Source organism: Dromiciops gliroides, chromosome 3 (assembly GCF_019393635.1).
Source record: "Dromiciops gliroides isolate mDroGli1 chromosome 3, mDroGli1.pri, whole genome shotgun sequence".
In the NCBI taxonomy this organism is placed as follows: Eukaryota; Metazoa; Chordata; class Mammalia; order Microbiotheria; family Microbiotheriidae; genus Dromiciops; species Dromiciops gliroides.
Window position 1 is genome coordinate 670367283 of NC_057863.1, and position 25150 is coordinate 670392432.

At 56.7% G+C, this 25150-nt stretch overlaps 1 protein-coding gene across 1 annotated transcript in view; it reads left to right on the plus strand.

Annotated features, from left to right (window-relative positions):
• The window catches only part of SPECC1L (sperm antigen with calponin homology and coiled-coil domains 1 like), a 48937-nt gene that overhangs the window by 11521 nt on the left and 12266 nt on the right, over window positions 1-25150 (plus strand). The window contains exons 4-13 of the mRNA XM_043994771.1: window positions 1311-2968; window positions 5077-5284; window positions 13050-13123; window positions 13312-13487; window positions 14907-15070; window positions 15376-15470; window positions 16134-16224; window positions 16892-16975; window positions 17521-17662; window positions 17962-18064. Coding sequence (XP_043850706.1) covers window positions 1311-2968; window positions 5077-5284; window positions 13050-13123; window positions 13312-13487; window positions 14907-15070; window positions 15376-15470; window positions 16134-16224; window positions 16892-16975; window positions 17521-17662; window positions 17962-18064 — 2795 coding nt within the window. The remainder of the gene's footprint in view (window positions 1-1310; window positions 2969-5076; window positions 5285-13049; window positions 13124-13311; window positions 13488-14906; window positions 15071-15375; window positions 15471-16133; window positions 16225-16891; window positions 16976-17520; window positions 17663-17961; window positions 18065-25150) is intronic.

A 25150-nucleotide genomic window follows, 5' to 3' on the forward strand; every position in this document is an offset into this window, starting at 1 on the left:
TGAGATGTGTCAGGACTGGAACTCCTGCCGTGCCCCCAGCCTGTCCTTCTTCTTGCCCATCCTTCCTTCTTCTGGGCTCCTCCTATGTCCAGCCGGCCTCTCCGGCCTCCCGTTCAGGCCCTTAGCCCCTGTGGTCTATCTGCAGAGCCTTGTCCCACCTCCCCGAGTCTGTTCTCTGGTCCTTCCGGTTTGCCCTGCTGGAGTTCTTCAGGACCAGAAGGTACTCCCAGGAATCTCGGATCGAATTCCAGCCTTTCTGAGGCCTTTCCTGGGAAGATGAAGCAGCCCCTTTGAGGCAGGCTGCCCTTGTCCCTCTGTCCTCATTGTCCTGCTTCCTGTCTCTGCCCTTTGCCCCTGCCCTTCCTTGGGAGCTTAGCAGGACCTGGCCAGTGTTGAGCCTGCAGTGTGGACATGCTTGGTCCCCAGCCTTGGTGGTGTTCCTGTATCTAGTAGGAAGGCCCTGCTAAGGTGCACATGTTCAGACTTCCTTGGCACACCTTCCTGGACAGGAAGCTCCATCTCTTTCCAGGGAGCCGTGTCCATAATTGAACGTCTCTGGCTGTGAGGGAGTTCCTTTTTCTGTTCAGCTCAGCTGAGTTGCCTTTGAGCTTAGCTCTCCCCTTTGTAGTCAGCGAGGCCTGTCAAGGCCCCTTACCAGGCCTGAGTGGTGACAGGAGCAAGCGTGCCCTCCCTCGGTCCCGGCCCCAGGACTGTCCTGGGCTCTGCTGACACAGTTTTGAGTCCCCTCCTGGAGGTTATCTGTAGAGGCCAGAACTCCTCCCCCTGCTCCAGGTGGGGTTGGGGTCTGGCTTCTTCCAGGCACCCTCGATTTGGGCCCAGTAGGGAAGCTCAGCGCTCATCTTGCCCGGTAACTAACCCTAATGTCCCAGAGGAGGAAAGGAAGAAGCTGAGTAGTGTCTGTCCACTCTGGCCACAGGGGCCTTTACTTCCTACCTCTGTGACATTCGGCTTAAAGCCAGGTAGAGCCCTGAGGCTCTGCCAGCCTTGCCAGTGACTGCTCCCAGTGCCCTGAGGCCTGCTCCTTCAAAGGCCTTCTGAGGGAAGGCTGTGCCAACTTCTCGACCCAGGAGTGCCTGCAGGGCCCGGTTTTGGAAGCCCATCTTTGCCTTTGGAGCTGGGTGACTGACAGATGAATCCCTTCAGCCTTCAGGGTTTCCTTGGTTTCCCCAGTTGTCCTGTGGGGGGAGGAGTCACACCCCAAAGGCCACAGCACTCCTTTAAGTTTTGGGGGTATTCCTGGGGAGGCCCACAATATGGGGTGACACTGTGGTTTTCTCTGTAACCCACAGGGACAAGCTCCAAGAGAAACACATCTGCTGGGAACAAGGAGTCCAGCTCTGCCCGTGAACGGCTGCGGGAGAGGTCGCGTCTAAGTCTGAGCAAGAGGGTGCCTGTCACGGGCCAGGGCCCCAGCGACCCCGCCTTGGCACTGACCAAGCGCTCCCGCAGCCGTGGAAGTGCCGAGACCGATGTGCGCATGAGCAAGTCCAAATCCGACAACCAGATCAGCGACAAGGCGGCCCTGGAGGCCAAGGTGCAGGACCTGCTGGGGCTGGCCAAGGCCAAGGATGTGGAGATCATCCACTTGCAGAACGAGCTGCGTGCCATGCGGGGCCAGCTGGGGCTGCGGGAGGAGCCCCTGGAGGGCACGGCCCATGCAGAGTCCACCTTGCTGCAGCTTCAGGACCAGAACGCTTCCGTCCACCAGAAGCTCAACCAGCTGAAGAATGAGAACCGGATGCTCAAGGACCGTTTGAATGCCCTGGGCTTCTCCCTAGAGCAGGGGCTCGATCGGCCCGAGAAGCTCTTTGGCTGCCAGTCCTCAGGCCCTGAGACACCAGTGGCACCAGTGGTGGCACCGGCAGCAGGGGCGAGCGGCAGCCCTAGTGATGGGGGCGGGGGCACACTGGCCTCGTCGGCTGAGGGGTCAGCCCAGGGCTCCCTGGAGGACCTGCTGAGCCCAGACGAGCCAGCTCCCATGGGCCGCCCGCAGAGCGCATCCCTGGACAATCTGGACAGCGAGTGCAGCGAGGCGTACCAGCCACTGACGTCAAGCGACGATGCCTTGGATGCACGTGGCTCTTCGCGCTCGCCGTCGGCCTCGTCCTCGTGCTCAGAGGCAGAGGGGCCGCGGGGCCGCGGGCGGCAGCGGCGGGCGGTGCGGGAGCAGGGTGAGGCGGCCTCAGTGGCGTGCCTCACAGAGCGCTTGCAGCAGATGGAGGAGAACCAGCACAGTACATCTGAGGAGCTGCAGGCCACACTGCAGGAGCTGGCCGACCTGCAGCAGATCTCGCAGGAGCTGGGCGGTGAGAACGAGCGACTGGGTGAGGAGCGGCTCCTGCTGCTGCAGTCGCTGTGCCAGCAGAGCGAGCGCCTCGAGCTCCTGGGCCGCCAGCTTGAGTACCTGCGCTCGCTACTCGATGAGCACCACATAGCCTACGTGCTTGACGAGGACGTCAAGAGCGGCCGCTACCTGGAGCTGGAGCAGCGCTACCTGGAGCTGGCGGAGAGCGCGCGCTTTGAACGCGAGCAGCTGCTGGGTGTGCAGCAGCACCTGAGTGCCGCCCTGCAGATGGCCGAGCAGGACAACAAGGACGCGCAGGAGCTCATTGGTGCCCTCAAGGAGCGCAACCTGCACATGGAGCGGGCCCTGGAGGCCGAGCAGAAAAACAGCGCCTCTCTAACCACTGCCCTGGAGCAGCACCAGGCCACTGTGGCTGGAGACCAGCTGGAGCTGGGCCGCCTGCGTGCCCAGCTCGAAAGTGAGAAGCAGCGTGTGGCTGAGCTCTACTCCCTCCACAGCGCGGGGGACAAGTCAGACATACAGGACCTCTTGGATGGTGTACGCCTGGAAAAGGACAAGGCTGAGGCCCTAGCCAGCAGTCTGCAGGAGGACCTGAACCACGCCCGGGCCGACGTTGCCCGTCTGCAGGACGCCATTGCCAAGGTAGGCAGCAGCCCCCGAGGGGGATGGGAGACGGGCTCTGGGACTGACCCATGAGATGGCCAAAGGAGAGATAGCAGTGGTGGCAGAAAGGATTGGGCACCTACTGTGTACCAGGCCCTGTGCTAGGTGCTAGGGCTACAAAAAGAGGCAAAAGCCAAAGTAGCTTCCCGTCTAAGGAGGGAGATGACACCTAGACAACTGTGAAATGAGCCCTGTACAGGATAAAGAGGAAATAATTAATGGAGAGAAGGCCCTAGTATTAATAGGGTTCAGGGAACGCTTCCTGTAGAAGGGGGGTTTTGGTTGGGACTTTTTTTTTTTGGTGAGGTAATTGGGGTTAAGTGAATTGCCCAGGGTCACACAGCTAGTACGTGTCAAGTGTCTGAGGCTGGATTTGAACTTGGGTCCTCCTGAATCCAGAGCCAGTGCTTTATCCACTGTGCCACCTAGCTGCCCCTTGGTTGGGACTTAAAGGAAGCCAGGGTGGTCAGTCAGAGCTGAGGAGGGAGAGTGTTCCAGGTAGGGGGACAGCCAGAGAGAGTGCCCAGAGCTGAGAGAGGGACACAGCCAGGAGGCCAGTGTCACTGGGTAGAAGAGGGTATGTGTGGTGGGCAGGGGAATGAGATGAGTGCCCCGAAAAGAGCAGGTTAGGAAGGGCATTTTGTGTTTGATCCTGGCAGCAATAAGGAGCCACTGGAGTTTATTGATTAAAGTCAAAACTGCTTTAGGGACATTGCTTGGGAGGATGGACTGGAGTGGGGAGAGACTTAAGACAGGCAGACCCCTCAGCAGATACTATAGCAGACCAAGTGTGAGGTGATGAGGGTCTGTACCAGGGTGTAGGCAGTGTCAGAGAAGAGAAAGGGATGCATGGAAGAGATGCTGCAGAGGTGGAGGTGAAATGGACTAGATACTGCTGAGGTGAAATGGACCAGAGATGCAACTGATGAGAAATGGACCAGGGATGCTGCTGAGGTGAAATGGACCAGAGATGCTGCAGAGGGGAAATGGACCACTGAGGACTAGTGGACAGGTCTTGACAAATGATTGGCTATGGGGAGGGTAAGAAAGTGAGGAGACCAGAATGACTCCTCAGGGATTGAGGAGGGCAGCTATATGGAAAGGTGGAGCAGGGGGAGTTTGGGGGGAAGGAACTTGAGTTCTATTTTGGCGGTTTTTTCAGATGACTACTGGATGTCCAGTTTCATATGTCTGAAAGGCAGTTGGAGATGTGACAGGTCTGAAGAGAGGTTGGGGTAGCAAAGGCAGATTTGAGAGTCAGCATAAAGATGCTAATTGAATCCTAGGGAGGTGAAGTAGTCTAGAGGCAGAGGAGAGGAAGGTCCCAGACAGAGCCTGAGTGATGTCTGTGGTTAGAGGATGTGGCCTGGGGTCTGGAGGCGCAGGGTTGTGGTTTCTTCTCATGGACTTCTCATTTCACTGGTGGTCTGGCTCTGTCTGGGGCTCTGACTATTGCACCATCACAGTGAGCTGATGATCACTTTGCCTTGATGACCCTGGCTCTCTCAAGCTGACTGGTCAGCTCCCACTCAGGCTCAGCAGTGCTCCCTGTGTGGACTCGTGGGGATGGGTGATGCTCTTCCCTTAATTTTTATGTCACACTTCCCAGTAATGGGCCCCCTGGCCTCTCCGAAGTCTGCGTGCATCCAGTGATTGGTCCAGGATAACTTGCGGGTGCAGGCCCTCCTCAGGGTCTGCTGAGACATTGCTAGGCTAGTCCAGCAAGTGGGCCTTCCCCCCCCCCCCAGGGGGCAGGGCCTGAGGGCCATGCTTAGCTCTACCTAGTGTGTCTCCCTAACTGAAGGGCCTTCTCTCAGGCTTCAGGCTGCGGCCTTGGGCCCTCCTTGTTTCTGGAGGGGACCCCCGCTTCCCACCCCCTCAACCTCAGCCTTTGGCCCATGGCCCTCTGGTCCAAAGGGTGGGCCAGCACTTCTTCAAAAGCTGTAGCCCCGAAAGGCATCTCCTGGGGCCTCTAGCCCCCTCCATCATTCTACAGCTAGGGAAACGGAGGCTCCGTGGGGATCACTCTGCTGGGCCCTGTGGACCTGGTGCCCAGGCCTCTTCCCCCCTGTGTTTCTTGGTTGTAGGTCCAGGAGGAGTATGGAGGCTTCCAAGAGGAGGCCCAGAAGAAGATGGGTGAGCTGAACATCGAGTTGGAGAAGTTGCGGTCTGAGCTGGAGGAGAAAGAGACAGAGCGGGGAGACATGAAGGAGACCATCTTTGAGCTGGAGGATGAGGTGGAGCAGCACCGAGCCGTGAAGCTCCATGATAACCTCGTCATCTCCGACTTGGAGAGTGAGTATGTGCACGCGCACCCTGGTGCGCTCGCTCGCTCAGGTGTGCGCGTGATCCCAGGGGCCGCTTTGCCTACCTTCTTCCTCTTCCTCTACCCCCTTCCCCCCAACCCTGCTCGGGGGCCAGCCTCTGGGGAGTCCTGGAGACACCTGTTCCCACAGGCACAGCTGCCCCGTCAGCCGACGGGCCAGCTCTTCCTACCTCCTTTGGGTCTGAGAATGCTTGCTTGTCTCACCAGACAAGTCCAGAAGTCGTCATAGCAGCAGCAATAGCTGTGGCAGCATGTTTATGAGCACCTATGGTATGCCAGCCTCACAACACCCTTAGGAGGACCGTGCTATCAGTGTATCCCCTCATTTATTATTTTTTTTTTTTGGTGAGGCAATTGGGGTTAAGTGACTTGCCCAGGGTCACACAGCTAGTAATTAAGTGTCTGAGGCCGAATTTGAACTCAGGTCCTTCTGACTCCAGGGCTGGTGCTCTATTCACTGTGCCACATAGCTACCCCCTATCCCCTAGTTTTTTTTTTTGTTTTTTTTTTTTTGCAAGGCAGTGGGGGTTAAGTGACTTGCCCAGGGTCACACAGCTAGTAAGTGTCAAGTGTCTGAGGCTGGATTTGAACTCAAGTCCTCCTGAATCCAAGGCCAGTGCTTTATCCACTGTGCCACCTAGCTGCCCCCCCCCCCTAGTTTTAACAATTCAGGAAACAGTGACTCGCACAGGGTCGCCCAGCCAGTGTCCAAGGCTGGATTTGAGCCCAGACCCAGGGATGTGTTCTCACTGGCGCTCACCTTGTGGTTACACAAGGAATTAGCCCTTCCTGCCTCCAGGGCCAGTGCTGTGGTGCCCCCTTGTGGTCCCAGTGAGTAGAATAAGTCCTGAAAGCAGCTGTCAGGATTAGAAGGGATTTCCTGCCCAGGCAGAGGGCATTGAGAGCTGCTGCTTGGCCTTGGCTCCCTCTTCTTTTTTTTTTTTTTTTTTTTTTTTTTTTTTTTTTGCGGGGCGATGGGGGTTAAGTGACTTGCCCAGGGTCACACAGCTAGTAAGTGTCAAGTGTCTGAGGCCGGATGTGAACCCAGGTACTCCTGAATCCAGGGCCAGTGCTTTATCCACTGTGCCACCTAGCTGCCCCCTTGACTCCCTCTTCTGGCATAGATATATGTCTCCAAGCCACTTGTCTAGGCCCAGAGGGTGAACCTGCAGAGAAGGAGCAGCCTTCCAGAGAGCATGTGGCAGCACGTCCTGGGCTCCCATCAGCTGCCCGGGGACCCTGCAGGGCCTGTGGGCATCACTTGGTGCTGTGGGAGGCCGGGAAGATGAAGTCTTGGGACCCACAGAGGGGGTCATGGGGGTCCCTGAAGAACGGGCTTTGCCTTAGGTCTTGTGTTTGGGCACCACAGCGTAGTGACTGAAGACTAGCAAGGGGCTCCAGAAGGAAGCCGGGACCCCCCATGTTTAGCCTCACTGGGAAAATCAGTCAGGATGTAGGAGTGTAAACAGTTTCATCTTTTACTGTCCAGGATGACTGAGCTGAGGAGTCCAGACTTTGGGCGTCTGTCCTGGCCCTGTCAGCCCTGGGTGGGGTGACCTCAGGCCAGCTGCATCCCTTTTCTGGGGCTTCTGATTTCCCCACACATTGCCCAGAAAGTTGGCGTAGCCAGAGCCAAGGTTCAGGGGCTCTGGGCAGTAGGCGGGCTTGGGCAGATGTCCCTGGCTTCATGTGGGAGTCTCTGATGACCCTAGGAGGGAGGCAGTACAGAGGTGGAAATAGGCTGACAGTAGTGGTTGAGTGACTTGCCCAGCACCACTCAGTGTGTGCTTCAGCTGGCATTGGAACCCATGTCTTCTTGGCTTTAAGTCCAATGCTCTGTCCACTGTACCACCCTACCTGTTCCAGTTCTGGCTCTGACACTTGACAGTATGAACTCGGACAGGTCAATTAACCTAGCTTTGCCCCTTTGTCCAGTGTGATGCGTGATGCTTGTGTGGTGACCTTGGTGCAAGAGCAGTGGGCTTCATCAGCCCAACCCAAAGATGGCAGATGGGGAGATGATGCCCAAGATGAGTGAGGAAGAGACTCTAAGTAAGAGAGCACTGAGCCATCCTAGATAAATGTACATCCCCTAGTCCTGGTGCATGACACCCTGGGGTCTGCAAAGCCCCAGTAGATGGCCCTGCCTAGCCATTGTTAGTGACATTTGAAATATCATGGCGCCCCAACATTAGGAGAGTGTGAATGTCTTGATTTTCAGAAAAGGGAAGAGAACAGAATCTGTTTTTTTTTGTTTTTGCAGGGCAATGAAGGTTAAGTGACTTGCCCAGGGTCACACAGCTAGTAAGTGTCAAGTGTCTCAGGTCGGATTTGAACTCAGGTCCTCCTGAATCCAGAGCCAGTGCTTTATCCACTGTGTCACGTAGCTGCTCCAGAGAATAGAATCTGTGATGTATATAGGCCAGTGGCCTTGACTTTTAGAGTGGTTCACTACAGAGATGGCTAGTGAACCTCTAATAAGGGCAGTGGTGACTGCCAAGAGCCAGCCTGCCTGACTCAGCAAGCACAGGTTGTGCTGGACTCTGCTCATTGCTTTTCCTGACAAGATGACTAATAGTGGGGAGGGGGGACGCTCTAGAGAGAACTTGGTGTTCACAGGGCTTCCCACCTTGCCCCAGCCTGTGTTTCCTGCCTTGTTACGTGGCACTATCCATGCCACACTCACCAGTCCATCCAGACTGATGATCTTGGTCTTCGTTCCACATGATCCTCCATCTGCCATTTCCATACTTTGCCAGTGATTTGTCATCGTTGTCTCCCTGGTAGTGTCAGCTGCTTGAGGCGGGAGAGTGTTCCCCCTTTTTTTTGTCTTTCCGTGTTGGCATTTAATAAAGACTTGGTTTGAGAGTTTATCTAGGGGCAGCTAGGTGGCGCTGTGGATAGAGCACCGGTCCTGGATTCAGGAGGACCTGAGTTCAAATCTGGCCTCAGACACTTAACAATTACTAGCTGTGTGACCCTGGGCAAGTCACTTAACCCCAATTGCCTCACACATACAAAAAAAAGAGAGTTTATCTAGACTAGGGTGGGGAGACCTGGTCCTCTACCTGGGTCCCATCAACTTTTTAAAAATCTGTTTTTCTAACTCGATGGCAATAGAATCGGTTTTCTTTGTGATCCTGTATTATTTTCTACATCTCCACCTTCTGAGAAGGCTTCCATGGCCTTCCCTAGTCTGCCCAAAGGATCCGGGCCACCCCGCAAGCATTTGGTCAGGTAGCTCATACTCTCCTTCCATGGTGAGCTTGGAGAGAGGGTTAAGTGACAGTCCAGTCAGATGGGTTTCATACTGTCTGGAGGTCTCCACTGGAATGCCACAAGGATCTCTGCTTAGCTCTTGGGAGTCAGCTGTGGGATGATGGAGTGATCCAGAGGCTGCTTTGATCTTTGGCCACGTGAGCCAGTGGCTGAGCTTCCAGGAGTTGGGAGGTCAGGAAGGCACACTCTCCCCCAGAGCCCTTCCAGTGAGCCTGGGCCCTTGTAAGCAGTGGGGGATGGCTCCTGAGCCACCTTCCTTCCTTGACCCTAAGGGAAGGGCCAGGGTCGGGCTAGCAAGGCGTGGCTTCACTCCAGGCTCTCCTGCATCAGGGCTTCTGGGCTTCCTTTCTCTGGCCCAGCTGGCAGGGGGTGTGGTCATGGGGGTGAACAAATCCAGGTGTTTGTGTGATGCCCAGGGGGAACACAGGCTGTAGGAACAGAGCTGACTAAATGAGGTGGCCTGTCCATGGGCGGTGGTGTTGCTGACAGCCTATGAGGAAAGGGGACTACGGGCCCAAATGGCTTGTTTGCATCTTGTCCTCAGAGGAGGTCATGGGGAGCCATGGAAGGTGCTTCACGGGGAGTGTCCCAGCAGTGTTACTTTGGCTGTATCATCAGGAGGCCACGGGAAGAGTCCACGTGGAGGTGATGAGGAGAAGGAAGGGAGAACCGGGAGAGCCCTCAGAGGAGACAGAAGGCAGGGCCGTGAGGGCAAGAGCCTGGCTTGGGAGCTGCCTCGTGGGGTCGCTGCTCAGTAAACCTGGTAAACCCCTGCTAGAAGGGAAAAGGAGCTCCCAGGCTAAGTGATGAGAAGGAAGGCGCCTGGCATCAAGGAGGATGGGAAAGGCTTCCGGGAGAATATGGGATTTTAGCTCGCACTTGGACGCGGGGCTGGGGGACAGCCAGAGCCAAAGCTCTGGAGTTGGGAGGTGGAGGCCCCGCCAGGAGGCCAAAGAGGCGAGGAGCTGGGGGCTGGGAGGGTGGGCAGGGTGTGAAGGGCCTGCAGTGCCAAGCAGAGGGGGAGGAGCATAGCCTAGAGGGGACAGAAATGGGGCGGGGCCCATGGCGAGAGAAGAGGCCGTGCAGCCTTGGGGATGCCTGGCCCTACAGAGACGTGGTCGGCTCCCTCCGCCGGCCTCCTCTCCCAGAGCCCAGGGGGTGGGGAGGGGCAGCAGGGGACAGCTCCCTTTGGGGGAATAGAGGGTCCTGCCCATGGACCCCCAAGGCCAGGAGGAAGATAAAGGCCCACCCGGCCACTCTTTGGTGTCTGGGTGACATTGGGAGTGGCCAGAACAATCGTAGTCATGATGGTTGGTGGTCTCAGGAGCCAGACTCAGACTCAGGATGGCCCCAGGGTCCAGTCCTGCCTCTGTTATTCAAGTAGGAGGCTGAATGAATGTAGAAAATAAACAGAGTAGCTTGAGATGGGGGAGCACAACAGGTGGGGGATCAGGAGAGGCTTTATATAGAAGATGGAGACTGAACCACATTTTGAGACAAAAGGGTCTCTAGGAGATGGAGATGAGATGGAGACATCCAGGCATTGGAGACATCCAGGCCAAAGGTGTGGAGGTGGGAAATGAAGTGTGGAGTGAGAAGAGCCAAGAAAAGGTTGGTTTGGTTGGATTGTAGTGTGTGGGGAAGAGAGCCCACTGAGCCTGGGAGGATAGGCTGGAATGAGGAGGAGCATGGATTCAGTGAAGTTGATTCAGGAGTGGTGTGGTCCAATTTCTGCATTTGGGCAGCAGTGGTGGGGGGCCGAGTACGGCAGGAAGACACCAGAGAAGAGGCGACTGTGGTAACCCAGTGAATGGAGACAAGGGAAGGTGGGAGAGAAGCGGCAGCATCTGGCAGCCCTTTGGGTGCTGTTGAAATTCCGACCCTCCGTGTGGCCCTGGGCGGGAAGAGGGGAGGGTTCAGGGAAGGGAAGGGGTTTGGACATGTGGCGTTTGATGACACAGGACTGAAGCTTGGGGAGAGGCCCAAGAGCAGACCAGTAGCTCTGAGCGTCATCTGCATAGAGCGAGAACTAATGAGATCACCAAGGGAGAGAGGGTAGACGACCAAGCCCTGGGGGGCCCCCACCGTTAGTGAGTATGACCTAGAGGAGAATCCTGCCAAGGAGATGGGGGACAGACGGGTGGGAGCAGAGGGAGGGGAGGGGGCCCTTGGAGGCGGCCGTGTGGGGCCAAGGTCTGGTGAGGCTGGTTGTCAGCTGGATGGAGCAGCCCCAAGCCTCCTTTCCTGGGTTGAGGGTGGAGAGGGAGTCCGGCGGGGAGTGGTGGGAGTTGACTCAGTGAGGGCCAGGGTAAGCAGGTAGGTCAGGGTGCTGGTCTCCTGTGGGCTCATGCCAGTTTTGACCCTCTGCTTGTGCTCTGAAGGGAGGCCCAGGGCCTGTTCCAGGTCTTTCGGTGTGTGTGGGATAGATGCGGCTACCTTCCACGTGGCATCTGGTCACGGCTTTGTTTTGAAGTGTGAGCACCGGACGTCTCACACGTGAGCCTCTCTGTGGCCATGCTGCAGAGGACGTGGCCTCAGCAGCTCAGCTTCCCTGTCCTGGACCCCAAACATTCCACATGTGGTCACCTCAGTGGGGGGTCTCTCATTCCTTGGCTTTGCTCCTGGCTGCTCTGTGGTCAGCTCAGCCAAGATAGCGCTGGCATCTGCCTCCCCAAGTGCCTTCATGGTGTGGCTGCCATCACCTGAGCTGGTGATGCTTGGCCCAGGGGAGACCCTGTCTAGCGGTTACACGTGGACAATGCAGGGGGACCCAAGCCTCCTCTGACCCACCCTGCTCACTGAGTGAGATGAGGCAGAAGGGCTGGTCTTCTGGGAGGCGGGCTAGGACCTTGGCTGCTGGGTGGTTAGAGAGGAGAAGCAGAGAGAAGGCTTAGGAAGAATGAGGCTGAGGCCTGGCTGCTGAGAGGGGAGTGGGTGTGATGGGCAGTGGAAATGTTGGGGAGGAGTGAGAGGCCCAGGCTGGGAGGTCGTCACCTTCACCGGGAGCTCACAGCCTCCCCCCGAAATAGAGGGACTCTGTCAGTAGAGGGAGCAGTGACGGGGGTCACTGGGGACTATATTCATCTACTGCTGTGTTGTGTGGGCCTGGCCTGTTCCACTGACCCACCACTCTATTAGGTGGTACCACCTAGTTTGGATGGGGGCTGCTTTATGATCTAGCTTGAGATCTGGTACAGCTAGGCCGCCTTCCTTTGCACTTTTAAACAATGAACTCCCTTGATGTTCCAGATGAATTTTGTCATCATTTTCCCCCGCTCTGTGAAATATGTTTTGGTGGCTTGATTGGCATAGCCCTGAATAAGTAAATACATTTGGGAAGAAGTGGCATTTTTGTTATATTAGCTCGGCCGACCCATGAGCAATTGGTATTTTTCCATTTGTTTAGATCTGATGTTATTTGTGTGAGAAGGGTTTTGTGATCGTGTTCATAGAGGTCTGGGTTTGCCTTGGCAGGTCGACGCCCAGATGTTTTACATTGTCCGCAGTCACTTTATTTTTTTGGTTTTTTTTTTTTGCAGGGCAATGGGGCTTAAGTGACTTGCCCAGGGTCACACAGGTAGTAAGTGTCAAGTGTCTGAGGCCGGATTTGAACTCAGGGAGTCCTGAATCCAGGGCCGGTGCTTTATCCACTGCGCCATCTAGCCGCCCCCCCACAGTCACTTTAAATGGCATTTCTCTTTCGATCTCTTGCTGCTGAGCTTTGCTGGTCACGTATAGCGTGCTGGTGATTTCTGAGAGTATTTTGGATCCTTCAGCGTTGCTAAAGCTGGTCATTGATTCCAGTCGTTCTTGAGCTGCTCCACTAGGGTTCTCTAGGCCTGTGCACAGGGTTACGGTTTGGTTCCCTCCCTGCCTAGTCCAAGTCCTTTGATTGCTTTTTCTCCTCTTGGTGCCAAGGCTAACATTTCTAATACAAAAGTAAGAGGTAAAATGGGAGGCCCCTTGACTTTGCCAGGTGAGACCTGGTGTCGCATACAGAAGAAATGGCTGGGCGTGGGGAGCCCATAGCAAGTGCCAGCCCCAAGCCAAACGGATGCTGGCACATTTATGAAATTGCCACCTGAAAGGGAGTGGCCAGGGAGGAGGTTCTTGGAGCATAAAGACGGCCAGAGCCACTGCCTGTCCCCTTGGGAGCTGCTGGACCAGGAGGACAGGCGGGGTTCCAGGGGCCCAGCTGCACGAGCACTGTCCCAGGCAGGTGCAGACTGGGCGCGGACATGGGGAGGCCAGCCTGGGCTACAGACAACACATTATGTCCGCTTGGGGCAGTGGGGGGGGGGGGTTGTCCTTGACACATTTCAGGCCTCCCACGTGCCCCGGGGAATGGGCTAACTCAAGAGGATGAACTCCAGGGACTCTTCACAGGGTTCACAAGCACAGGGAGCTTGGCCCATACGCCTTGGGGTGAAGCTGTCATTGTTCTTGTCCCTGCAGACACCGTCAAGAAACTCCAGGACCAAAAGCATGACATGGACAGAGAGGTCAAGACGCTCCATCGGAGGTTGCGGGTACGAAGGGTCCTTTGCCTCTCACAGTCGGGGTGGGGGGGACACCCATGACAGTGATTATGCGTCATGATTGCCGAGCCCTGTCTGGCCTTGGCTTCAAGCTTATCTTACAGGGGCTGGCCCCAGAGCGGGCAGTCAGGCCTGGCCCGGCCCATTCCACCATGATGTCTGACCTGGCTTCCCTCCAGGAGGAGTCAGCCGAGTGGCGGCAGTTTCAGGCAGATCTGCAGACAGCCGTGGTCATCGCCAATGACATCAAATCAGAGGCTCAGGAGGAGGTTGGGGACCTGAAGCGACGACTCCAGGAGGCTCAGGAGAAGAATGAGAAGCTCACTAAGGAACTGGAGGAAGTCAAGTCCAGAAAGTAGGTCCTGACAGGCACGTGGCATGTGGCATGCGGGGGTGCCGAGGGGCCAGGGCCTTCAGGCAAGGCAGCTTGGGAGGCCCCGGCCGGCTCTGCCAACATGAGGGATGGTGGCTCCTCTACGATGTGGCCCTCGGGGCTCCTGGTACTCGCTGTCCCTCAGCAACCGTGCCTTTGGGCTCCGTCCCTGCCGCGGCCTGGGCAGCTGGGCAGGGGAAGGCCCAGCTGGTCAAAGGCAGCCAGGATTGTGGGACAGGCCCTGAGAGGGAGACCGAGGCACCACAGAGGTGGGGAACTCTGGGATGCTACAGCCCCGTGGGAAGGGAAGGGCTGGCTGGGCAGGCTGGCCCAAATCCTAGGCAGGGGACAGCAGGCAGTCAAGTCGAAAGGCACTCATAGACTACCTACTGTCTGCCAGGCACCTGGGGTAGTCCTGCCCTCAGGGACCTCACGGTCTAATGGTGGAGGGGTGGCGGTGGAGGGGTGGCGATTGCAAGCAAAGTGCCGTGGACCCAGACTCCAAAGAGGCTTTGGGGGGGAGGCCCAGCCAGGGGGCGGGGCGGGGGGGGTGTTGTTCATGGAACAGCTAGGAGGCAGGGGCTCTGGATGAAAGAGGAGCATCAGAAGTCTGGAAAGGGAGCAGGTCATGGTCATGAAGGGCTTCGAATGCCAAACCAGGCCTTTCGTATTTGATTCTGGGGGTGCACTTTAAGAAAATTGCCCTGGGCTGAATGATGGCTAGGTGGGAGAGGGGAGAGACTGAGGCAGGCAGAACTCCCCACCCCCACCCCCAGCCCCAACTGTTGCCATAATCAGAGAGAGGTGATGAGTCAGAGACACAGGACTGGGTCAGAAACTGGATGTGGGAGCAGTGGCTGCCAGGGAGGAATGGGAGGCTTCCTTGAAGCAATATCCGGTCAATTGCCAGTAATTTAGGAAGCACCGACTTACTGCGTGCCAGGCTGTGTGAAGTAAGAGATAGCAAGGCCCTGCCCTCACCACCCCCCACACCATAGGGCAGGAGGGGCAGGGAGGCTGGAAATCTTAAGCCCTTGTTCCTCCTTCCAGCCCTCTGATCAGAGGGTCAGGAGGAGGGGATGAGCCCTGAAGCCAAAGGAGTCTCCCTAAGGTGGCACCCCCAGCTGGGAAGGCGGGTGCTGGGGGCAGCTGATGGGCAAGGAGAGTCCTCTCTTTTCTGCTCGAGGGCTGTGGCCTGGGTTTTGTCTGAACCTTTTGCCTCCCTGTGCCCCTCCAGGCTGGCTGCAGGGCAGGGGGCTGACTGAGTGGAAGCCTGCCCCCTCCATTAGGGATGGTGGTCTTTGGGGGCACCCCAGGGCGGCGAGTGGCTGGGCTAGTGAGTGTCAGAGGACCCACACGCACGGGCCAGTGTAGATGCTCCCTGACCTCGGTCGTCTGTAGGCAAGAAGAGGAGCGGGGCCGCGTGTACAACTACATGAACACGGTCGAGAGAGACCTGGCCGCTTTGCGACAGGGCATGGGTCTGAGCAGAAGGTCATCAGCGTCCTCCGAGCCCACCCCGACTGTGAAGACCCTCATCAAGTCTTTTGACAGTGCGTCTCAAGGTGATCGTCACTCAGCACGGCAGAGCTTGCCTTGGATCCCTCCTTCGGGGCAGTGGCCCTGAGACCCTGCCTGGGACCAGCCATCTGAGGGGTCCTTAGGGTGCTGACGGAGCATCAATGAGGGGTGGGCCTGGGTCACCTCGGGGGACACGAGAAGCCTGAGCCTGTGGCCCAGGGCTGTGGCAGGGGTGGGACCCCTCTGAATGTCCCTGGCTTCCCTCAGCATGCTGGGGGAGACTGGGCCAGGGCAGACCTTCACGGGTGTCACTTAGGCCCTGACAATATTCCTTTCTTCTCCTTGAAAGGACCGACCCCAACCCCCACCACTGCCATGCCTCGAACCCCTCTGAGTCCAAGTCCCATGAAGACACCCCCAGCAGCTGCTGTTTCCCCGATGCAGGTAAGGGCAGACTCTGCCCAAGGTCACGCCTCCCAGCCTTTCCCACTGTATAAATGGGGAGGGGGGCTCTCCATGCATCAAGGCTGGTGGGCTCTTTGATTTCTCAGGTCTGGTGGTAGGCGTATCCATGCCGTCATGGGCATGGGTGGCGCCAGGCCCCGAGAGACCCATCTTGTGTCCCCTCATTCTCAGGTGCCCTTGGGGGGAGGGTTGTGTGCCCAGGTGGGGCCTTGGGTAGAGACTGTCTCTAGACCCAGAGCGAGAGGGCGACCTGAGGCCTTGCCTTCAGCACCTCTCCTGTGGGCCTCACATTGCAGGGGGATGGGGCAGGCATCTGGGGAGCCCTGTGCAGGTCCCCTGGTGGGGACATGGGAGGGGCTGCCAGGAGTGACCCTCGCCTTGTAGCTTGTGGCCTTGCTGAGATCCAGGCAGTGTGGAGGGAGGCCTTCAGGGTAGGGGAGCTGTTCTCCTGGTCCAGCAGCCTCAGTCTCCCAGTCTGTCCTGAGGGAGGTGGCCCAGAGTGTGCCCGCGGGTGTGCGTGTGTGCGTGAGGAGTGGCCAGTGCTGTGGATGGCGCAGTCGCCCCCACTATGAAGATGTTCTGTGCACAGTATTGGGGGGGGGGGTCAGGTGGTGACTTGCTGTGTCCATCTCTTTGGTTCAGAGACATTCCATGGGAGGCTCCTTATCCACCACCAAGCCCCTGTCCACCCTGTCAGACAAGAGACCAAACTACGGTGATCTCCCCTGCCAAGGTGAGCTCGGGGCATGGGCCTCCTCGCTGGGCTCGGTGGGGGGCAGGCCCCGGGCCTCCAGGCTGGAGCCAGGCAGAGGCAAACCCCCGGGCATAGAGCAGGGGCCTGCGGTCACATCCTGCCTCAGTTTTCTCACTCAAAGGCTGTGGGGAGGCTCAGAGCCCTTAGCCCCGTGCCAGGCCTGCTATGGCTGAGGCACAGCCAGATGTTGGCCTGGACTCTGCCCTGTGGGTGGCCACTTGCCGCCTCCCCCATTAGATGGGCAGGGCCCGCCTTGGGTTCTCCTGTGTCCCCATCCCTCAGAAGTGGGGCGCCACAGCCTTGAGCATCCTGCCCAGAGACCTGGGCTCTCCTTGCTCGGGAGCACATCCCCCCCTTGCAGGGCCCAGGGCAGGAGGCTGGCCTCTCATGTGGACCCTGAGCTTCTGCTCTTCCTCCCTCCTGCTGTGCTGACCCATGCTCAAGGGGGCAGGGGGTCTTTCCTCCCTCAGACCATAGAGACCTGGGTTCTGGGAGGGGGAGAGACCAGCGGGCACCAGGGGCTCCTAGGCATGGGGGGGTGGGAGGGGCTGTGATGGGTGCTCCTGGCCCCCGGAGCCCCCTCTTGCCCCACCCACCCGCCTTTGCTTGTCCCTGAGCTGCTGGCCATGTCCTCTCCTTCGTGCAGAGCGTTTGTTACGCACTGGGTCAGTCAGCAGGCCTGCGCCGTTACTGAGAGTCCCGGCCATGGAAGGTGCCAAGTCTATCTCAGGTGATGGGGGCCTCTGTGGGTGACAGGAGGGAATGGGCATTTATTAAACGCCTGCTGTGTGCTCTGCAAATGGGACTCCTTTGATCTTCACCACAACCCTGGGAGGGGGTTCTGAGCAATGAAGTGTACCGAAGTGTCTGAGGTCACATTTGAACTCGGGTCTTCCTGCTCCTGGGCCCAGCCCTCTGCACACCTTGGCACACCCTCTTGTGGTCTCATAAGGAACTGGCCTTTCCTGACTCAAGGCCCAGTGCTCCGTGTACCCCAGCACCCCCTCAGGGCCTCTGCTAGGCCCTCTTGGGGTGTCTTTTATGCCTGGGCTGGAAGGGCTGCACCTGCTCGTTGCTTGGCTCTGGGGGAGGCACAGTGGTTCTGGACCTCAGGCTCCCCCCCCCCCCCCCAGGGTGCTGGAAATCGAGGCGGGAGCCATGAGACTGGTGGCTGTATCACAGGGTTGGGGACACCGACCTGCGGGGCGGGCGCCGTCACAGAGGGCGGGGGAGGGCCGGGGGACCGTGGGATAGCTGACCTTCTCTTTCCCACAGCATCTTCTCGCCGAAGCAGCGAGGAAATCAAGCAGGACGGCCCCTCCCCAGCTTCCCTGATGGCCATGGGCCCCACGTCCCCTCAGCTCTCGCATCCTTCTCCGACAGCATCCGTCACCCCGACCGCCCGCAGCCGCATCAGGTACTGCCTATGCCCTGACAGTGGAGCCCTCTGACCACGGGGGCACCTCTGGGTTTTGTAGAGTGGTAGTCAGGAGGGCCCAGAGTGGGTGTGCCCCTCAAGCAGGGCTTGGAGTGGGCATCCCCAGGAAGTGGGGCCTGGGGTGGGCACCCCCCACGTGCCCCTGTGGCCGCTGTTTGTGCATGGCTGCCTGTCCTGGTAGCTCCAGCTCTGTGCAGAGGTCACAGAATGCCACGGTGACCCCTGGCTTCGGTGTGTCCACACACTTTTGGATGACCGTGCCCTCTGTTATCCACCAGGGAGGAGAGGAAGGACCCCCTGTCAGCCCTGGCCCGAGAGTATGGAGGCTCCAAGAGGAACGCCCTGCTGAAGTGGTGTCAGAAGAAAACTGAAGGCTACCAGGTGAGGGCCGGCCAGGTGGGCGCCGAGGTCTGCTCTGGCCTCTGGCTGTGCGAACATGTCGGGGGGATCCCCACCTTCCCAAGCTGCCGTACGGATGAGGGCTGGGGCCAGACTGGGGAGGGGGCGCAGGGCCTCGGCTCCACAGAAGAACCCAGCACATGCGCTGGAGGAGGCCCCAGTCCTCTCACAGCTCAAGTGTGGCCCCCTGTGTGCCAGGCACCAGCCCATTGTTGGGCATGTGCCTGCAGCTGACCAACTGACTGACCAACTGACTGACTGACCGAGCCCCTTGCGAGAGGAGGAGACGACTTTACCAAGTTTGAGTCTGGGGGAAGAAGTCTTTTTTGTGTCTTGCCTTGTTGAAGGAGGTTTCTGACCCTGAAGGTCTGTTTGGCCTCAACTTTGTTTCCAAGGATGAAGGGCCTCCCTTTCCCTGTGCAGGCCGCCATCCCTTGGTTTTCCACGCCCATCACTCCCACCTCTGGTCAGCGGAGAGGGAGAATGTTTTTTAGTTTCTTCCAGAATCTCGTTTATTGGGCTCCCATGTGGCCCCATGGGTATAGAGGGTTGTGTCTGCAGTCAGGAAGACCTGAGTTCAAATCCTGCTGCAAACACTCAAACCCAGCTGTGTGGCTCAGTTTTCACTCTGCCTGTGAAATGGGGATCAGAAGAGGGTCTCCCTCCTGGGGCTGCTGTTTGTGAAACGTTCATTTGAGATTCTCCGGTGACTCTCATTAGACCGTGACCAGCCTCGCTTTCAGTCAGATCCTTGTTCCTTCTGCTTCCGGGGCTGTTGCCCTCAGTTCTGCTTCCTCTGTTCAGCATCAGTTCATATAAACCTCCCTATGTTCTCGGTGGTCTGTGGACTGAGGAGGAGACTGGCCATGGCGACTGAGAACCCCTGGCCCAAAGAAGAGCTAGAGGAAGAGAGCCCTCCCACATCCACCTCTCGTGAAGGTGGGGGGCTGTGGGTGGGGGCCGGCCCTAATGAGAGCAAGCAGTGGGAGAGCACTTGCCGCTGGTGCTCTCATTTGAGGGGCAGGGATTATGTCCGCACCCCGCCTCTTCCTTCCTTCCTCCCTCCCCTCCCCTCCCCTCCCCTTCCCTTTCCCTTTCCCTTCCCTCGTATGTTTAGAATTTTCCCCGACCTTACGTGTAAAAACAAATTGTAACATTGATTTTTAAAACTGTTCCAAATTCTCTTCCTTCCTCCCTATCCCCCTCTTAAGAACTCGAGCAATTTAACGTAAGATACACATGTGCAGTCGTGCAAAACAGCAGACACAAAAACTTTAGAAAAAGGAGCTAAGAACAACAGCGACAAGAGCTACTTGCGTCTGTATTCAGGCACCATCAGTTCTCCCTCTGGAGGCGGGTCGCAGTTTTCGTAGGTCGTTCGCAGCCGATCAAGTCCCAGTATCGCTGTTACTTTGTCTGCAGTGCATTTTCCTTTGCATCAGCTCATGGGGGTCTCCCCAGGTCTTTCTGATGGCATCCTGCTCATCATTTTTATAGTAAACTACATTTATATAGTACTTTAAAGGGAGATTTCCTTATAAAACACCCACGAAGTTGATTATTGCAACAATGATGATAGCTAACCTTTTATAGTAGGTAGGTGCTGTGTTGAGCCCCATTTTACAGATAAGGAAACTGAGGCAGGTACAGAGGGCCTTGCCAGGGAGTGTTCTAATCCTGAGTCCTGTGAGCTTTCCCTTGTGGCGCCGCCTAGTGGCCTCACGCGGGGTAACAGCAGGCTTTTTCAGTGCGTTGGTTGGTGAGTTTGGCTGACCCCTTACTTTTGGACCCTTTGTTTTAAAGGGTGGAGGAGGGAGGGAGGGATACATCAGGAAATGCTGCTGATAGAAAACAGAAAATAGCCTCGATTGTACTTGAATTTTAAAAAACTAGCGCCGCGATCACCAGACGGGCCGGTCTAGTGGGGATGACCTCCTCGGAGTGGATGCCGAGCTAGGAGACGAAGCCTGTAGATAGAGCGTGAGTGGTGAGCCGTCTGGTGGCTGAGCTACTACAGGCCGTGATATTGAAAGATCCTGGGGAACGGGAGGCCCCGAGACTGGGTGAAGAGGGAAGCCGGCCACGTCTGCCAGCTCTAGGCCCATGGCCCTGACTTTGTTCCTCGTTGAGGAACTCATCAAAGAGGTGGTTGGTGACCCTTTGGACACGGCAGCGGGGCCAAGAGCTGACCTTCCTGGCTCAGCCAGCACTGGTCAGTGCAGACTGACTGCTTGGCCAGGCTAGTCCACCATGAGGGAGATGCTGGGCTTAGCCTTTGCCCCGATCTTAGCAAAACTTGGGGCCCAGGCTCTCCTGTTCTTCTTGGGGAGGCGTGGCATTGGCCCCCAAGGGTAGAACCAGGGCCAGTGAAGAGGCCAACATAGGTTGGACATTAGGAAATGGCAGCTGGCCCAGAGAGGGAAGAGTCTCTCCTCTTGGCAGAGGCCGGGCCACCGCCTGTCAGATGTGGCGGTCGGGGGTCCTTTGAGGTAGGCCTTGGAGGTCCCTGGTGACTGTTAGCTGAGCAGTTTCCCTCCTCGCTGAGGTAGTCGGTCAGGCAGTCCGTGCTGGGTAGCTGTGCAAGGGGGTAATTTAGAGCGAGCCTGGGCCAGACGGCATTTCGCGTGCCTGCCGGGAGCTCTGTCCCCTGGGGCTCTCCTCCGGCCCAGGCGGTATAGTTGGACCCTCTGGTGCTCCCTCATCTTGTTTCCTTCCTTCTGCTTGACTCCTGCTTTCTACCAGAGTTGGGGGCTGGCAATAGCTTTCACTTTGTGGTTCATATAGAGGCTGCCTGTCCAGAGGAGAGACGCGGCCGCCTCAGGAAGGGGGAGAGGGCTGAGGTGGTGTCCTGAGTGTGCTGGAGTGAGCTGGCTGCTAGGTTCTCAGTGGGAGCGTTCTCATCCCCGACACTGGCTCCTACTACCGAGGGGGGCTTGGTTGTCCCGGTGGTGTCCAGCCCGAAGAGAGGAATGGAGAAAACACTAATACTGTGGATTAAACTTTGGGGGTGGCCTCCCAGAGAGCCAGTTGTTAGACCTGGGACAGTAGTCTTTGTTGTGAGGCAGGCTGTACTGAGAGGCTAATTAACTAGGAAGCCATGGCAGTGACCCTGAACAAGTCACATCACTGCTTTGGGCCTCAGTTTCCCTGTGGGTTCAGACACGGTGGCGTCTGAGGCTCCTTCCAGCTCTCCACTGATGGCCCCCACCTGGAGTGGGGGGGCCTCTTGTGACCCAAGCTTTCTGCCCATCACTCTCCCCTTGGGGGAGAAGCCAGGCCAGCCTCCCCAGCAAGGAGCCCAGGCAGGAGGTCACGTGGGCCGTCTCCAGACCCATGGGAAGGAATCTAGCCCCCACCTCCCCTGTGGACTGGCCTGTGAACCCTGTACCCGCGCTCCCACTCACCATCCTGCTGGTGGGAGTGTCCGAGGCAGTGCCTGGCCTCTGCCCTGCTCCCCCTGCCTCCACTAGTGTTCTGTTGTGTCTGGAAGCAGGCTGTGGGCACGGGGAAGGTGGCTGCTTGCAATGGCTGATGGGAAGGCTCAGCATACTGCAGGCAGGCCGGTTGCAATCTTCTTCCTTAGAGGGAAGGGTCCCACTGAGGAGGTGACTTGGAGCTGCCTGTCGAGGCATTGAAGGCACCCCCTCCCCAGGCTCTGAAGTAAGTGGGGAGTCTGTCCTCAGGTGGGAGCTGGATTCTCTGGCCTCTGAGGCTGCCACTTGCCCTTTGTGCCCTGAGGGCTCCCTGCATTCCTGCCAACTGGAGCAGGGATGCCTCAGGGACAAGCCAGAGATGGCACTTGGGAGCGGTGTTCTCCCAGAAGCCAGAGTCTTGGTCTCTTCCTCCCCTCGCTTTCTCTCTCTTCCTCCCCCTCCAGGTGTTTCCCACTCCTCTGGGGTAATGCTGGCACTAGGGCTCCCCTCCCTCCAGAGAACGCTTGACCAGGGGTGCTCCTCAGGGCTGAGTGGCTCGCAGAGAATCTACTACTGCCCACAGGCTGGAGCTTCACCCTGAGGAAGCAAGGCCTGAGGCTGGGGAGGGGCCTCCTGGCAGTACCCCTTGCCAGGCTTGGCTGGGTGCTTCTCCTTGCCACAGTAGTTTCTTCCCCTCCTCCATGAGGGGCTGAAGCCGTGGAGCCATGGAGACTACATCAGAGAGGGGATCCATGGGCCGGCGCCGTGGCCGCCAGAAGCCATGCTCCTCAGGGGGGCAGGCGGTCCTGGTGTGGGAGATGAGCGGCTGCTGAGCCTTCATCCATTTTGCAGAAGATGCCCTAGTTCAGGTTGCTGACCACATCCCGGGGAGGCCTGATTGGCCAAGTTAATTTGATTTCTTGCTTAACTGCAGCAGAGGCAGGTCATTTGTAAAGAAGCCTGATTATCGTCTCTTGTATTCAATTATGGCAAAGGTCGCTCACAATTAGGACTGGTCTGCTCTCCGGGTAGTTTTGTTGGAAACATCTGAGAAAGGGAGAGGGGGAGACTCTGGAGATTCCTCAGAGCTGGACGTGAGAGGCCAGGACCCCCGGCTGGGCTCAGGAGGAGCCTGCCCAGGCAGCTTATGAGGACTGTGAGTGGCCGTCGTGACTCAGTGGTGAGCATGGGGTCATTCACTCGGTTCATTGTTTTTCTTTCTTGTGAGTCGCAGGGCCTCCTCCGTGCTGGCTCTCTGGACGTGCACACTGTGAGGGCCAAATTTAATATATGGAGAGTTATTTGGGTGGCTCACCGTAATATTGGGGTCCCGGAAATAATGAGGGACCTCTAGGTTCAAAGCTCCCTCCCCTCCGAAGTGCCTTTTGAGATATTTCTCCCAGGCCAATAAGAAAAGAGCCTAACAACCTCTTTTCCACAAACGAATCCGGTTTTATGAATGGGAGTGAAATGAACAGCAAAGGTGAAATTAAGAAAATCAAAGACAAGGGAAGAGGGAAAAAGAAACACACATAATTCTCCCAACTCTAACCTAAGTCCATACAATCCCCAAGCTAATTCGAAAGAGCCGGGCTCGTGTGTTAACTCTCCACCTGGGGTCTGTAGCTTCAGTGGAAAACCAGCTTTGCAGCCAGGGCCCACAGGACTTGTCTGCTCCTGCAGCTCGCACCGCCAGAAGAGGCTGAGCTCCCCTCAGCCACTGTTTACCCTTCCTCCCCCAGAAGTGGGGGCCCTTTAAAACTGCCTGTGGAGAGTGGTGTCTCCTGCTGACGTCAGCAGCACACGGCACTCGGGGCAGGCCAGGTGTCCCTGGGCCTGCCTTTCTGTCAGATGGTTCTCAAAGCTTGGCTCCCCTTCCCCGCCATCCCGCACTCGTGAAATTGATTGTTTGAACTCAAGGGGAGGATTGACATTTATCTGGGGCTGCTTTGGTACAGTGATGAAACAGACATGGGGGATGAGAAGATGGAGGAGGAAGCGACACAGGGGAGGGGAGGGAGAGGTGGAGACAGAGAGACTGGGGAGCAGGTACAGAGGAAGAGAGCAAGTGTTGTCTCTGGAATGTGTGGATGTGGGGTGGAAGCCTGGCTCTGTCATTCGTTCTCTCTGTGACGTCACCAGGCCCCTCATTGGGATTCCTGGGCTCCTGGTTCTTTATATAAGAAGGGGTATAGGGGCAGCTAGGTGGCGCAGTGAATAAAGCAGTGGCTCTGGATTCAGGAGGACCTGAGTTCATATCCTGCCTCAGACACTTGACACTAGCTCTGTGACCCTGGGAAAGTCACTTAACCCTCACTGCCCTGCAAAACACAAAACAAAAATAAAAACCAAAAAATACCAAGAAGGGGTGTGGGCTGAATCACCTCTGAGAAAGATCTGGTCATGCTGAGATTCCTAGGGAGGAACCAGAAGTCTAAACTCTGAAGGGAAGTGAGGAGGAACGTGAGGATGGAAGAGAAGGGGCTGAGCAGGGCCATCTTCGCTGGTTTAAAAACAGAGGCATCAGTCAATGGAACATAGCAGCTGCCAAAAGGGAGTGCAGCAGGCCCCCAGCTGTGGGGGAAGGAGTCACCAAGGGGTGTGGGGACACTGACAGCAGCCTGCCCAACGTGAGGTGAGGACCAGCAGCTCACGCTGTCAATCAAGAGGCTCCCTCTGGACACACAGCATAGATCCATGTTAAGTCTCCAGGGGAGGACCAAGGGATGTGCTCATGGCTTGGATAAAGATGTAATTGGTTGCTTATCAGAGTGGCAGATGAGAAGCTCCAAGGGGGAGCAGGGTGAGAAGATGGAGCCAAATAGACCAAGGTAAAATGGAATAAAGCTCATGGGACCCTCGAGCACGGCGTGGGAAGGGGTTCTTGAGAAGTGGCCATTCATATCCTTTGACCAGCCTTGTGTGTTGGGAAAATGGCCTCATAGTGTTCTTGGGTGTCAGTCCATTATCAGAGATATTTGGTACAGAGATGATTGACTTGATTTTTGTAATTGCCTTTTCCTTGGTTATTTGGTTAAGATTCATCCTTGGTCCATAGCTGCAAAAGGCTACTGGTCTCTTCTCTCTTTGTTTATGGTATGATCAATAAGGTTCAATGTCTTTTGGAATATGGTATAAGATGTTGGTCTAAGCCTAATTTCTGCCAGTCTACTTTAAAGTTTTCCCAGCACTTCTTAGTAAACAAGGGAGTTTTTTCCAAGGCAATTTATGTTTTTAATTTTATCAAGCACTGGGCAATTGAGTTCCATTTCCGATTCTCCCTTTTCTAGTCTGTTCTATTGATCTACTTTTCTACCAAATGATTTTGATTATTGTGGCTTCATATGGTAACTTGAAGTCTAGAAGTGCTATTTCCTCTTCTAACTGCTACCTTTTTTCAATTTCCCCCTTGATTTTTCTTTTTTAAAATTTCTTTTGGGGGGGGGGGTTGGATAGTGAGGGTTAAGTGACTTGCTCAAGGTCACACAGCTAGTGTCAAGTGTCTCAGGCTGGATTTGAACTCAAGTCTTCCTGACTCCAGGGCCGGTGCTCTATCCACTGCGCCACCTAGCTGCCCCTTTCCCTTTGATTTTGGCCTTTTGTTTCTTCAAGTGAATTTTGTTATCGTTTCGTCTGGCTGTTAGTTTGTTAAAAC